Below are 13172 nucleotides of genomic sequence, written 5' to 3' on the forward strand. Positions count from 1 at the left end.
CGTACGGTGGCCGTAGTTGTATGTACGATAGACGTCGTCGTTGACGTTGAAACACTAACGGGGACGAGGGGAGGGGGCATTCGTACGCATATACCCAGCATAGAGGAGAAAAATACGTAAAAGAGAACGAGAGAATATTTTAATGTGTACATAGAGTGTTGTATATAGGCATAACACCTTAAACCCAACACCCGATGTGCCCCCGTAGCCCATAAAATTGTCAAAATGGCGAGTACAGTTCAGGGCACAGGGGTCAAGGCGGGGTACGCCGCGCAAATGCAAAACCCATCGCTGAAATTATGACGTCATCGTACGCAATCGATTACGTTCACGATTCACGTTCGACTGCAGAGAGAGCATGCAACAGGGCGGGGCAGCCGCATAGGTCGCGAAGCGATGCCGGTCGCCGGTCCGAAATTGATAGCTTTACGTGCTATGCGGGCAAGAGTACGCAAATAGATTACCTATACCGACCGGAGTCGAGTATTTATAGTAAAAGTGCCAATTTATGTAGGTAAGTGCGTTAACGATTCGATTAATTGGACGGTATCCATATCGCCGGCCGTTTAACAAAACCACACAGCTGGTGTTCAGGAAGTGAGCTTTATTGTTTGAAGAATTCCGGTTGATTATTTTTTTTAAATGGTTATATGGGTCGAAGGTAGATATTTCCAAGCTCAAAAAATATTGGTCATCTATAAAACTGTTTGACAAAAATATCGGACGTCCGAAGTTTGAAATCTCTATTTTCAGAAGTTCGTCAAACTTTCGATCTATGATAAAAAATTTGAAAAAATTCAGAAAGCACGCATTCTTATGATTCATATATCGATGAACTTATCGTGATAAAATTCGCAAACTTTCGTTTTTCGGATTTTCAGTTTTTTTGGGAGGGGACACGGGGGGGGGGGAGTCATCAATGAAGACGTTGGTAGAGTCGAATCAAAAAAAATGAAAATTAATTAATATTCGTATTCAGCGTTTTCAAAATCCTTCTGAGTCATACATCACTCAATTGTCTCAATTTTGAGGATATACGGGAATTCTTGAAAGGATGGGAGGGGGGTGAAGGAGCGAAATCAAAAAATTGGGCTGAAGTTGACATTCGTACCCAAGGCTCTCCAAAACCTCATACATTTTTAAAATTTTCCTATGAGTAATTTGTTTTACAAGAATTTCGGAGCTTTATATCTTCCTACCCCTCCCATTCCTCCCCCCCAACCCAATAGTCTTGCAAATTCCATCACCTTCACCAACAGTTCATATTTATAACTATTGTAGCAATACATACATAGGTACCTATTATAAAATGCTTTGTGGAGTTTTTTTTCTCGAAAGTTTGAATTACTTTTTGTAAATAAAAGAAAATATATTTTTTTAAAAAGCAAATTTTTTTGGTAAATTTTGTGAGAATTTTTGATATTTTTTTCCAAAAAAGCCAAAATGACAATTTAAATAAAGAAGCCATACCTTTTGATACAATGTACTTATTATATGTTTGAAAAAACTTTGGACTTTTTGGAATTTGCTGCCAAAAAACACTTCTTAGCCATTAAAGTTTTTGACAATTTTTTAGCAAAAAACTAGACTGAAAATTTTAGCAAAAGGAGTAGCTTTCTGGTAACTTTGAGCAACTGAGCTAAACATTTGGACAATTTTTGAAAAAAAGTGAGAATTTTAGAACTGTTTGGAAAACATATGAAATGATTTTTTTCCAAAGACAAGTCCTTGATGATTTTAGCAAAAAGCAGGACTTTTTTTTTTAGCAATTATTGACAAAAAAAACATGTAAAAACTAGTTGTTGTTGAACGCCTTAAATCAACAAAATTGAATGATAATTGTGGAAATTTTAGAGCGTTAAAACGCGATTTTTGGATGCTCAAGAGCGTTATATCATGATTAATTTTACATTGGTTTAAATGGGGATGTCAAGGGACCAGAAGAAATCAGCGTTATAATGAAATCAGCGTTATATCCGAACGCGTTATAACGAGCTTTTACAGTATATTTTGTACAAATTTTGAGAAATAATCAACTGAGGGTTTCATTCAAAAAAATTTGAGTGCAATTGTAACTTAGTAGGTAGAAGAGAACCACATTGGCCTAAGCAAAGCGAGGGCAAAAGCTTAGGAAAAACGTGCAAACGTGCAGACGTGCAAACATGCAGATGTGCAGACGTGCAAACATGCAGGCGTGAAAACGTGCTGACCTGCAAACGTGCTGACGTGCAAACGTGCAGATGTGTAATTGTGTAAATCAATGGCTTGGTTCAAATATCATGTAAGTACAAAATTGTAAATTTTTGAGGAGGGCGAAAAAACGTTTGAAACATTCAGATGTTGTTATTTGCAGTTTTAGATTGCATTATTATATTTAAGGGGTCTTATTGGTACAGCCTGATGATATTTTATAGGTTGATCAATTATAAGTAATTACTTAATTAAAACACGTTGAAAGGACATAGGAGGTTTCTAAAGACAACATACAGGTTTTCATCACACTTACATGGGACGTACATGTTTTTAACGAGGACTTACGAGGTTTTCAAATTAAAATTCTTGTACGAGTAGTTAAGTAGTTTTTATGATAAAAACCTCGTAAGACGGACTTACGTATTTTTCATTTATTATAGACACCTCTTATGTCACACATACTCGTTTTTCAATCTTAGATTTTCGCCAAATACAGTGCCTGGGTGCATTTTCGACTTACGAGGTTCTTATATTCAGATTCCTCGTTTTTTTTTTTACTAAAGAAACCACAAAAAAAGCATTTTTGAAAAACCTGGACTTGAGTGTTTCTTAAACCAAGCCATCAAAATGTGCAATCGTGTAAACGTGAAATCTTGTATAGGTGAAATAGTGTAAAAGTGAAACAGTGTAAACATGTAATGATGTAAATGTGTAATCGTGTAAACATGTAACTGTGCAAATGTGCAATTGTGTAAATGTGTAAACATGCAAACGTGGAGTCGTGCAAATGTGCAAACGTGCAGTCGTGCAAACGTGCGGTCGTGCAAACGTGCGGTCGTGCAAACGTGCGGTCGTGCAAACGTGCGGTCGTGCAAACGTGCGGTCGTGCAAACGTGCGGTCGTGCAAACGTGCAGTCGTGCAAACGTGCAGTCGTGCAAACGTGCAGTCGTGCAAACGTGCAGTCGTGCAAACGTGCAGTCGTGCAAACGTGCAGTCGTGCAAACGTGCAGTCGTGCAAACGTGCAGTCGTGCAAACGTGCAGTCGTGCAAACGTGCAGTCGTGCAAACAGGCAAAAGTGTAAACAGGCAAAAGTGTAAACAGGCAAAAGTGTAAATGGGAAAACATGTAGGCAGGCAAACTTGTAAACAGGCAAGAAAATTTGGCAGATATTAGACACCTGTCAATTTGAAAAATCAAGCCAAAAAATAGCAAGAAATGAAGTAAAAGAGGTTTACTTAACAAAATTTAAAATTACTGACCTTCTGGAAGTCAAATAATGATCTACATAATATTGAACAAATTTACCATTCAAAAAGACACCTATGAGTAAGCAAAATTTTATCTTCTGGAAGGTAGATTACTACCAACCTATAGGCTAGACTTGCCATTACTTACTGGCCTGAATGATTATGCTTATATTAATATGTACATATATAATATATAGTCTCAACTTGCCACTATTTATTGATTCTTTATTATAAAAACCAAAAATAACAGTAAACCAAAAATAAAATATAACACAACAATAACAAGAACCAAAAGGTGTAAAAATGTACCTCTTGATATTGTTACACTCAAGCTTATTTCTTAAAGAAAAAATACACATAAAATCACACATCCAATCTCTGAAACTAAAAAACAAGTAATAAATACATAATATAAAACACTTGCTCACTCAGTAGGTATGCTTTTGATCCACTTATTTTATTCACCTTATCACTGCTAATACAAAGTCATTCTGACAAAAGCCTGTGAACACCAAAGATTCGAATTTAAAATGAAAACAATTTATAAATGCACTCATTGTACTATAAATCACTTTTAAAAACACTCATACCTATACAATTACAATATCTACTTTGTTAAATGATGGGCAAGTAGTGTAAACATGTAAATGTGCAGTCGTGCAAACGTGCAGTCGTGCAAACGTGCAGTCGTGCAAACGTGCAGTCGTGCAAACGTGCAGTCGTGCAAACGTGCAGTCGTGCAAACGTGCAGTCGTGCAAACGTGCAGTCGTGCAAACGTGCAGTCGTGCAAACGTGCAGTCGTGCAAACGTGCAGTCGTGCAAACGTGCAGTCGTGCAAACGTGCAGTCGTGCAAACGTGCAGTCGTGCAAACGTGCAGTCGTGCAAACGTGCAGTCGTGCAAACGTGCAGTCGTGCAAACGTGCAGTCGTGCAAACGTGCAGTCGTGCAAACGTGCAGTCGTGCAAACGTGCAGTCGTGCAAACGTGCAGTCGTGCAAACGTGCAGTCGTGCAAACGTGCAGTCGTGCAAACGTGCAGTCGTGCAAACGTGCAGTCGTGCAAACGTGCAGTCGTGCAAACGTGCAGTCGTGCAAACGTGCAGTCGTGCAAACGTGCAGTCGTGCAAACAGGCAAAAGTGTAAACAGGCAAAAGTGTAAATGTGAAAACATGTAAGCAGGCAAACTTGTAAACAGGCAAGAAAATTTGGCAGATATTAGACACCTGTCAATTTGAAAAATCAAGCCAAAAAATAGCAAGAAATGAAGTAAAAGAGGTTTACTTAACAAAATTTAAAATTACTGACCTTCTGGAAGTCAAATAATGATCTACATAATATTGAACAAATACCATTCAAAAAGACACCTATGAGTAAGCAAAATTTTATCTTCTGGAAGGTAGATTACTACCAACCTATAGGCTAGACTTGCCATTACTTACTGGCCTGAATGATTATGCTTATATTAATATGTACATATATAATATATAGTCTCAACTTGCCACTATTTATTGATTCTTTATTATAAAAACCAAAAATAACAGTAAACCAAAAATAAAATATAACACAACAATAACAAGAACCAAAAGGTGTAAAAATGTACCTCTTGATATTGTTACTCAAGCTTATTTCTTAAAGAAAAAATACACATAAAATCACACATCCAATCTCTGAAACTAAAAAACAAGTAATAAATACATAATATAAAACACTTGCTCACTCAGTAGGTATGCTTTTGATCCACTTATTTTATTCACCTTATCACTGCTAATACAAAGTCATTCTGACAAAAGCCTGTGAACACCAAAGATTCGAATTTAAAATGAAAACAATTTATAAATGCACTCATTGTACTATAAATCACTTTTAAAAACACTCATACCTATACAATTACAATATCTACTTTGTTAAATGATGGGCAAGTAGTGTAAACATGTAAATGTGCAGTCGTGCAAACGTGCAGTCGTGCAAACGTGCAGTCGTGCAAACGTGCAGTCGTGCAAACGTGCAGTCGTGCAAACGTGCAGTCGTGCAAACGTGCAGTCGTGCAAACGTGCAGTCGTGCAAACGTGCAGTCGTGCAAACGTGCAGTCGTGCAAACGTGCAGTCGTGCAAACGTGCAGTCGTGCAAACGTGCAGTCGTGCAAACGTGCAGTCGTGCAAACGTGCAGTCGTGCAAACGTGCAGTCGTGCAAACGTGCAGTCGTGCAAACGTGCAGTCGTGCAAACGTGCAGTCGTGCAAACGTGCAGTCGTGCAAACGTGCAGTCGTGCAAACGTGCAGTCGTGCAAACGTGCAGTCGTGCAAACGTGCAGTCGTGCAAACGTGCAGTCGTGCAAACAGGCAAAAGTGTAAACAGGCAAAAGTGTAAATGTGAAAACATGTAAGCAGGCAAACTTGTAAACAGGCAAGAAAATTTGGCAGATATTAGACACCTGTCAATTTGAAAAATCAAGCCAAAAAATAGCAAGAAATGAAGTAAAAGAGGTTTACTTAACAAAATTTAAAATTACTGACCTTCTGGAAGTCAAATAATGATCTACATAATATTGAACAAATACCATTCAAAAAGACACCTATGAGTAAGCAAAATTTTATCTTCTGGAAGGTAGATTACTACCAACCTATAGGCTAGACTTGCCATTACTTACTGGCCTGAATGATTATGCTTATATTAATATGTACATATATAATATATAGTCTCAACTTGCCACTATTTATTGATTCTTTATTATAAAAACCAAAAATAACAGTAAGCCAAAAATAAAATATAACACAACAATAACAAGAACCAAAAGGTGTAAAAATGTACCTCTTGATATTGTTACACTCAAGCTTATTTCTTAAAGAAAAAATACACATAAAATCACACATCCAATCTCTGAAACTAAAAAACAAGTAATAAATACATAATATAAAACACTTGCTCACTCAGTAGGTATGCTTTTGATCCACTTATTTTATTCACCTTATCACTGCTAATACAAAGTCATTCTGACAAAAGCCTGTGAACACCAAAGATTCGAATTTAAAATGAAAACAATTTATAAATGCACTCATTGTACTATAAATCACTTTTAAAAACACTCATACCTATACAATTACAATATCTACTTTGTTAAATGATGGGCAAGTAGTGTAAACATGTAAATTTCAATTATTGCTTCACCTATATGCTAGAATTGATATTGCTTATTGGCTTAAGTAATTAAGCCTCTTTACATATCACACCTCGGGAGTAATAAGGTGACATCTCAAAAAAGTGAAATTTTTATAGGAGAGTGATTTTCTTTTTTAAAGATCTGGTATCCAACCTTCATTTAGCATAAGAACACTTTGAAAAATGAAATCTTAAAGAGGAAATATTTCAATGTTTGGAAAACATTTTGAGTTGGAACCTTTCATTAAAGTTGATGTGGAGGCGGAAGGAAGCGTCCAAAACAAATTTCATGTTGCCAAAGTTGTAGAGAATTAAATTTCCAATCGACATAATGTCGTTGGTTTTCTTCTGGAGTGCTTAGTTTTTGAGGTTTCTCAAAAAACTAAAATTTCATTATATGTGCAAATTCATTTTTCTACAAAGTGATCAATTTAAAAAAAATTTCCATTTGGTACAAACCAATAAAAAAATGCACTCCTTGTGATTATTTCTAACTGACTAACATTTAAAACAATCAAAACTGTTTGTTAACACTTTGTATGTACAAAATTTGCTCAAAAAAGGTGGAGTTTTTTGAGATGTCACCTTATAACTCCAAACAACTTGCAATGTTGTTGGGATTTTGAGTTAGGCCATTTGGGTTTTTTACATGATCTAGATAATGTACCCAACTGAAGTGTTATTTTTGGTTGAGGGGGGGTCATACAAGCCCCAAAAATGCAAAAACATGAAAATAAATTTTTTTGAGATGTCACCTTATTACTCCCGAGGTGCGATATATTATCAATGTGTACATTTTTTCACCTTTTTGTTCTTGTTATTGTTCTAAATTTATTTTAATTTTGGTTTTTTGTGATTTTTTTGTTTTTATAATAAAAAACCAATTAATTGTGGCAAGTCAAGTCCATGTACAAAGTATGTATAGAGGCATAATTATTCAATCCAATAAGTCATGGCAAGTCAAGGCTGTAGGGGGAGTAATGCACATTTGCACGATTGCATGTAGGTATGCACATTTGCATGATTGCATGTTTGCACAATTGTACATTTGCACGAATTCACAAATGCATGCATGCATGCATGCACGCCCGCACGCTCATTTATCTTCTCTTTAATTCTAGCATTTATGATGGTGAGTGGTAGCTTCAGTGTGTGACTCATTAATGAGATGGTTCTATATGAGGCAATATTGCGTGTGTTCTGTTTTGCTGGGGATGTGTATTTTGGAGTGGTATAATTATACCATGTTTTAGGGATTTTTTGTATATAGGTGCATATGTATTTGCTTTGCATGTTCATTTTTCTATTAAAGATACATCATTTTTCATCATCATTGCGGAAATATCGCGTAGCAAGCCTGTAGCCATATATATTCCACAGTATAACTTTGAGAGCCATAGAGGCGGATTTTCCTTTTGCTACCGCATTATTGATATACTTATCCCACCGTAATTCACCCAAATACACTTGATTTGTTCTGAGTTCTTACTGAAAACAATTGAAAAATAATTGCAAAATCATTCAAACGTAAAATTTATTGGCAGATTTGTAGGAACAGAACAAATATCACAAAAGTTATCCAAAATTCACTTAGGTAGTGAAGTGAACATGGCTGAAAATAATACATATAGGTAAACGTAATCCAAAATGATGTGAATGAAGCATATGATCATTTGAGCATTCACAAAAAACAGCAACTCTATAAAACAAGAGAAAATTTGCTATAGAAAAATTGAGTGATTTTTTTGTTTCTATTTTTTTATGCTAGAAATGCTCTGATTAAGCCATCATCACTCGATCTCATTTTCATAATAATAATCAGCTTCATACAAGTACATACCTATAGTTAAAATAATTCTATTTCTACATTCCAATCTTGTTTTATAAGATCCGAAGCTTTTTCTCCAATCATGATGGTAGGTGAATTAATGTGACTTGCTGTAATTTCCGGCATTATAGACGCATCAGCAACTCTGAGATTTTTAACCCCCTTAACCCTGAGTCTAGGATCCACCACACAAGTTGAATCTGTTACAGGAGCCATTTTACAAGTACCAGATAAATGATATATGGTGAAAGGTAAATTTCTAGCGTGACATTTCCAATAATCATCCGAATCGAAAGTATAATTAAGACAACCAGGCAACGATACATTCAAAAGAGTTGTTTTCAGACCTCTCATCGCTTCAGTTTCAATAATCAACTTTTGACTAAGCCGAACACCTTTCACTAAAACATCGAGATCTCTTTCATCGGAAAAATAATTGGGATATATTAAAGGATGACGAAACGGATTGACATCATTGAGTAAAATACGTCCTTTACTTTTAGGGCGAAGTACCATAGGAAAAATAGTAATACCGTCAACGCCTTCGTTAGGTTTATACACTCGATCATATATTTCATCAGTGATACCAAAATTTTTTCGTAATGTTGCCTCACTGCTCAACATTCCATTGATGAATAATAATTCTAAATCAGGATGCCCGCCTATATTATTTAAATCCTCCAGATCGAAAAAAGCAAGAGCTTCTGTACCTCCTGGAATGGAAATAGGTCCTCGGTGATAATGAAGGAAATCGTTGATAGAATACGGATCTTCTAGAAGTCGATGGGTCATTATTGAAACTTTATCGTTCATCGTGAAACTCATTCCACCCAGGGCTACGTGATCCATCAGGTTCTCTCCTACTGGTAAATCTTCAATCACTGGGATGCCTTTTTCTTCCAGATGTTCTCGAGGTCCAATACCAGATAGCATGAGTAATTGGGGAGAGTTTATTGCACCTGCTGATAGAATTATTTCTTTCCTTGCTAAGACTCTAAATTTGCGTTTTTTTCTCTGAAATTCCACCCCATAGGCGACTTTGGTTTTCGGATTTATTAGTATTTTGGTAACCGTGCTGTATTTTTTCACGTGTAGGTTTGGTCGATCACGAATCGGATGTAAATAGGCTCGGGATGTACTGCATCTGGTACCGTTTCTCATGGTTAACTGTGAAATCCAAAAATAATTTAAGAAACTATAATATGTACCTATATAAGAGTGAGAGAAATTTTTTATCAAATAAATTCTCACTTGATGATAAGAGAAGCCAATTTGAAATTGACCATTTATGTCGGGTGTTGGGAAACCCATTTCAACGCCTGCTTTTACGAAAGTTTCGGCAGATTTTGAATGATAAGGGGCTTCGGTGATGGTCTGATATCCTCCAGTGCTTCGGTAAGTTGTATCAGATGCATAGCGAGGGATTTGAACATCTTCGAGTTTTTTGAAGTATTTCAGCACGTTTTGATAATCCCATCCTATGAAATTAAAAATGCTTCGGTGTGTGATTTTGGGATTGGCTCATATTTAGATTTGAAAAAATGTTCAGGAAATTCAATTAGCTTCCCCCCCTCCTACGTCAAAAAATACTTATCACATTCTTATTGATGGGTGCATATTTTACTCACCAGTGTTACCCATATTGGCCCAATTGTCAAAATCTTTCCAGTGTCCACGAGTGTAAATCATGTAATTCAATACACTACTTCCACCCATTACTTTACCCCTGGGAAAATTACATTGATGGTTGTTCATTCCTAAAACAGAAATCATTGGTCTTTTGAAATTATGTTTGCGTACTCAGTGAGATACCCAAGTAAATTCCAGTTCACCTTTCAATATTACAAGATCTATACTGACCTAAACAATACTCATTTGATGGCACCGTTTTATAATTCCAGTTGGCTTGAGTGAATTGTATCATATTTGCTAATATAGGAGTATCCATCACGATGCTCTCCTCGCATCCTGCTTCAATCAATAATACTTTCCATTCAGGTATCTGCGAATAACCAAATCTTTGTATGGATTTACGGCGAACTGATTATGCAATTTAATTAACATCTAGATTGATTGATTAATATACGACTACTTTGCAAGGGGATTTGTGCGAGGAGGAGGAAGGGAATGTTTTAAAACATGAATTCTCGACTTTGACCGAAAAAGAGGAGTTCCCCCTCCACCTACAGGGAACATGGAACGTTTCAATACTTATTCAGTTTTGTAAAATTACCTCTGTCAATCGATTAGCTATAACGTTTCCTGCGCTGCCAGCTCCGACGATGATAAAATCATACTCCTTCAATATAATAGGTCGATCTGTTGGTTCATTACTCGAGTACTGTAATCCTTCCCTCAAAGCTTTCAGAAGACCTTGAAATAGAGGTGGAAAAGATTGTTGATAGGTTTGCGTGATCAGGATCAATACCATCATCAGTACTATTATTGACATGTTGATCTTCATTTTGCAGTTAGTATGGAATCACAAAAAATAATGCTAAATCTGAAACCGAAAATAAAAAAGTGATATTTCTCAATTTTTGGCTGATTTTCAATCATTTAAATTGGTTTCCATTTTCTATGAAAAAATCACTATTTGAAAGAATTTGGATAGAAAATTTAAATTTGGTTCATTTTATGCCAAATTAGCCAAAATTTGCACAAAAGGGAGTCGATTTCTTTTTTCATATTTTGCATGTCGGTAGAGGTGATCAAACGATGAGAAATGGCGCAAACCGAAAGTTCCTATAATTTTTTTGCTGGCACGAGGGGCATTTGAAAATTTACCAAATGGGTACCAAAGGAAAATTTCAAATGCTTGTAGCGGTGGTTCTAATCAACTTTGTCGTTCAACCTTTCATTTTATTTTATTCGCAATTCTGGGGGCTATTTGTTTTGGTGCCAAAAGCAGTGTTGCCATTTTTGATGATATAAAAAAATCAGTTTGAAAACTTGCATTTAAAATAAAAATATGAAAAAATGGATTGAAAACTCTGAAAAATTCTCAAAAATTTATCTTTTTACTTATATAGAACAATATTATGGGCACAAAAAACTGCGATGATATTTTTTTGATATTTTTTAAATAATTATTGAAAATTGTGAATGTGAGTGAATACAAAAAATCGTTTTTTTGGACCATTTGGCCAAAAATTTTAAAAACAGTTTCCAATACGCCTTATCGAATTTTTTCAATTTTTGAAACATTTTTAGACCATATGACGTTAGAAATTTTTTCAGATTTTTAAGTGAAAGGAATTACGCCAAAATTGTGATTGAAAGAACGCATTTTTTTGTTGTTTTTTTTTCGATTTAAGCAAAAAATTTTTTTTACCATCAAAATGGCAAAACATTTTGATTTTATAATTTGTTTTTGTATTTTTCTATTGAAATTTGGTATTTACTCACAATCTTTAAAAATATTTTCTCGAGACACCTCGAATGTGTTTTTTTGATCAGCTAAGGTGGGTAGTTGTTTGTTGGGGGAAAAATTCAATTTAAAATTTCTTCAGAAGATGTGGAAATTAATTTGGTCATCTAAAACCATTAAAAATACCTCATGTTTATATACAAAAAAAAAAAAAAAAAAAAAAAAAAAAAAAAACACTCGACAAAAAATCAGTTTAAATGTGGATAAACTTGTTAGTTTCATAGATCGAAGATATGGAACAACTTTTGACTTGATTTTTACCTGCTTAAATTAATTTTAATGCCCTCTGGAAAAAATATCAAAATTCTGGAGAAATCGGAAATCGAGCTAGAGACTCCAGAATGTCCAAAAATCATAAAATTCGGGTCGAAGGGGTGAATATGTACCTATCTATTAGTTTTAAGATTATTTTCCATTATTTTTACTGAATAAGCATGCTTTTTAAAAAAAATCATAGATCGCCAAAAATTTTGAAATTTCCAAAATATAAAAAATCAATTTGAATTGGTGAAACTTTAGTTATGCAATTCACACCATATTCTTTCCAAGAATCATGTTTCTGTTCATATCGAAGGCGTCCTTTTTGAGGGTCCCCTCGTCAGTAGGTATGTATATTACCAAATTCTGATTTTTTTCTGTGAAAAATTGGTCTACTTTGTAATCGTGCATTTCTGAACTTTTTTTTTTTTTAAAAAAAACATGTCTAAAAATTTACCTCATCCCACAATCACAAAAAAAAATTCAAAATTTCGTAGAGGTTATTTAATTATGTACCTACTACCTACTATCTCAGTTTAGAAAATATCGATATACTCGGAAAATTGCTGAAATGAGCCTCATCGTTCTGCTAAATCTAAAGAATTAGCACCCTTAAGTATTAACTAGCTATACTTTGCTTAGGTACTTACTTACTTGCTTACCTGTTTTCAAATTTGAAAAAAATTGATAAAAATGGAAGATACAAAACTAGAAAAAAAAATTGAAAAATCACCAATAATTAAGCAGATACGTAAAACAGTGACCGAATAAACAAAAGTTTCAAAAGATGAAGATCAATCTAAACCCACGTGCTCGATATTTTCATTGAACCTGATAGCTGCATCAACCTGCTAACTTGACCGCGTTCTATTCACGATTATTACTTCTCTTGTGTTCAAGGTTCATTTTCGCTTGGGCAGAAATTCGTTTTCCGTAGAAGACTATTTTAGAAACATAGAAACACAACGCGACCTCTATTTTTATAAAACATTCCACCTGTGGCTGGCTGAGTAATTTTCACTTAGGTACTGATTTGAGGGACATGACTGCGTCTGTA

The 13172-nt window shown here is 35.1% G+C and overlaps 1 protein-coding gene across 1 annotated transcript; it reads right to left on the reverse strand.

The window, feature by feature from the left end:
• Nucleotides 1-8116: 8116 nt before the first annotated feature.
• LOC135834408 (glucose dehydrogenase [FAD, quinone]-like) lies at nucleotides 8117-10924 on the reverse strand. Its single transcript, XM_065348273.1, has 5 exons — nucleotides 10661-10924; nucleotides 10288-10429; nucleotides 10056-10184; nucleotides 9679-9905; nucleotides 8117-9594 (listed from the first exon to the last, which is right to left on the reverse strand). Exons 1-5 carry the CDS (start codon nucleotides 10889-10891, stop codon nucleotides 8446-8448), a joined length of 1878 nt encoding a protein of 625 aa, XP_065204345.1. The 5' UTR covers nucleotides 10892-10924; the 3' UTR covers nucleotides 8117-8445.
• Between the last annotated feature and the right edge of the window lie 2248 nt (nucleotides 10925-13172).

Source organism: Planococcus citri, chromosome 2 (assembly GCF_950023065.1).
Source record: "Planococcus citri chromosome 2, ihPlaCitr1.1, whole genome shotgun sequence".
NCBI lineage: Eukaryota > Metazoa > Arthropoda > Insecta > Hemiptera > Pseudococcidae > Planococcus > Planococcus citri.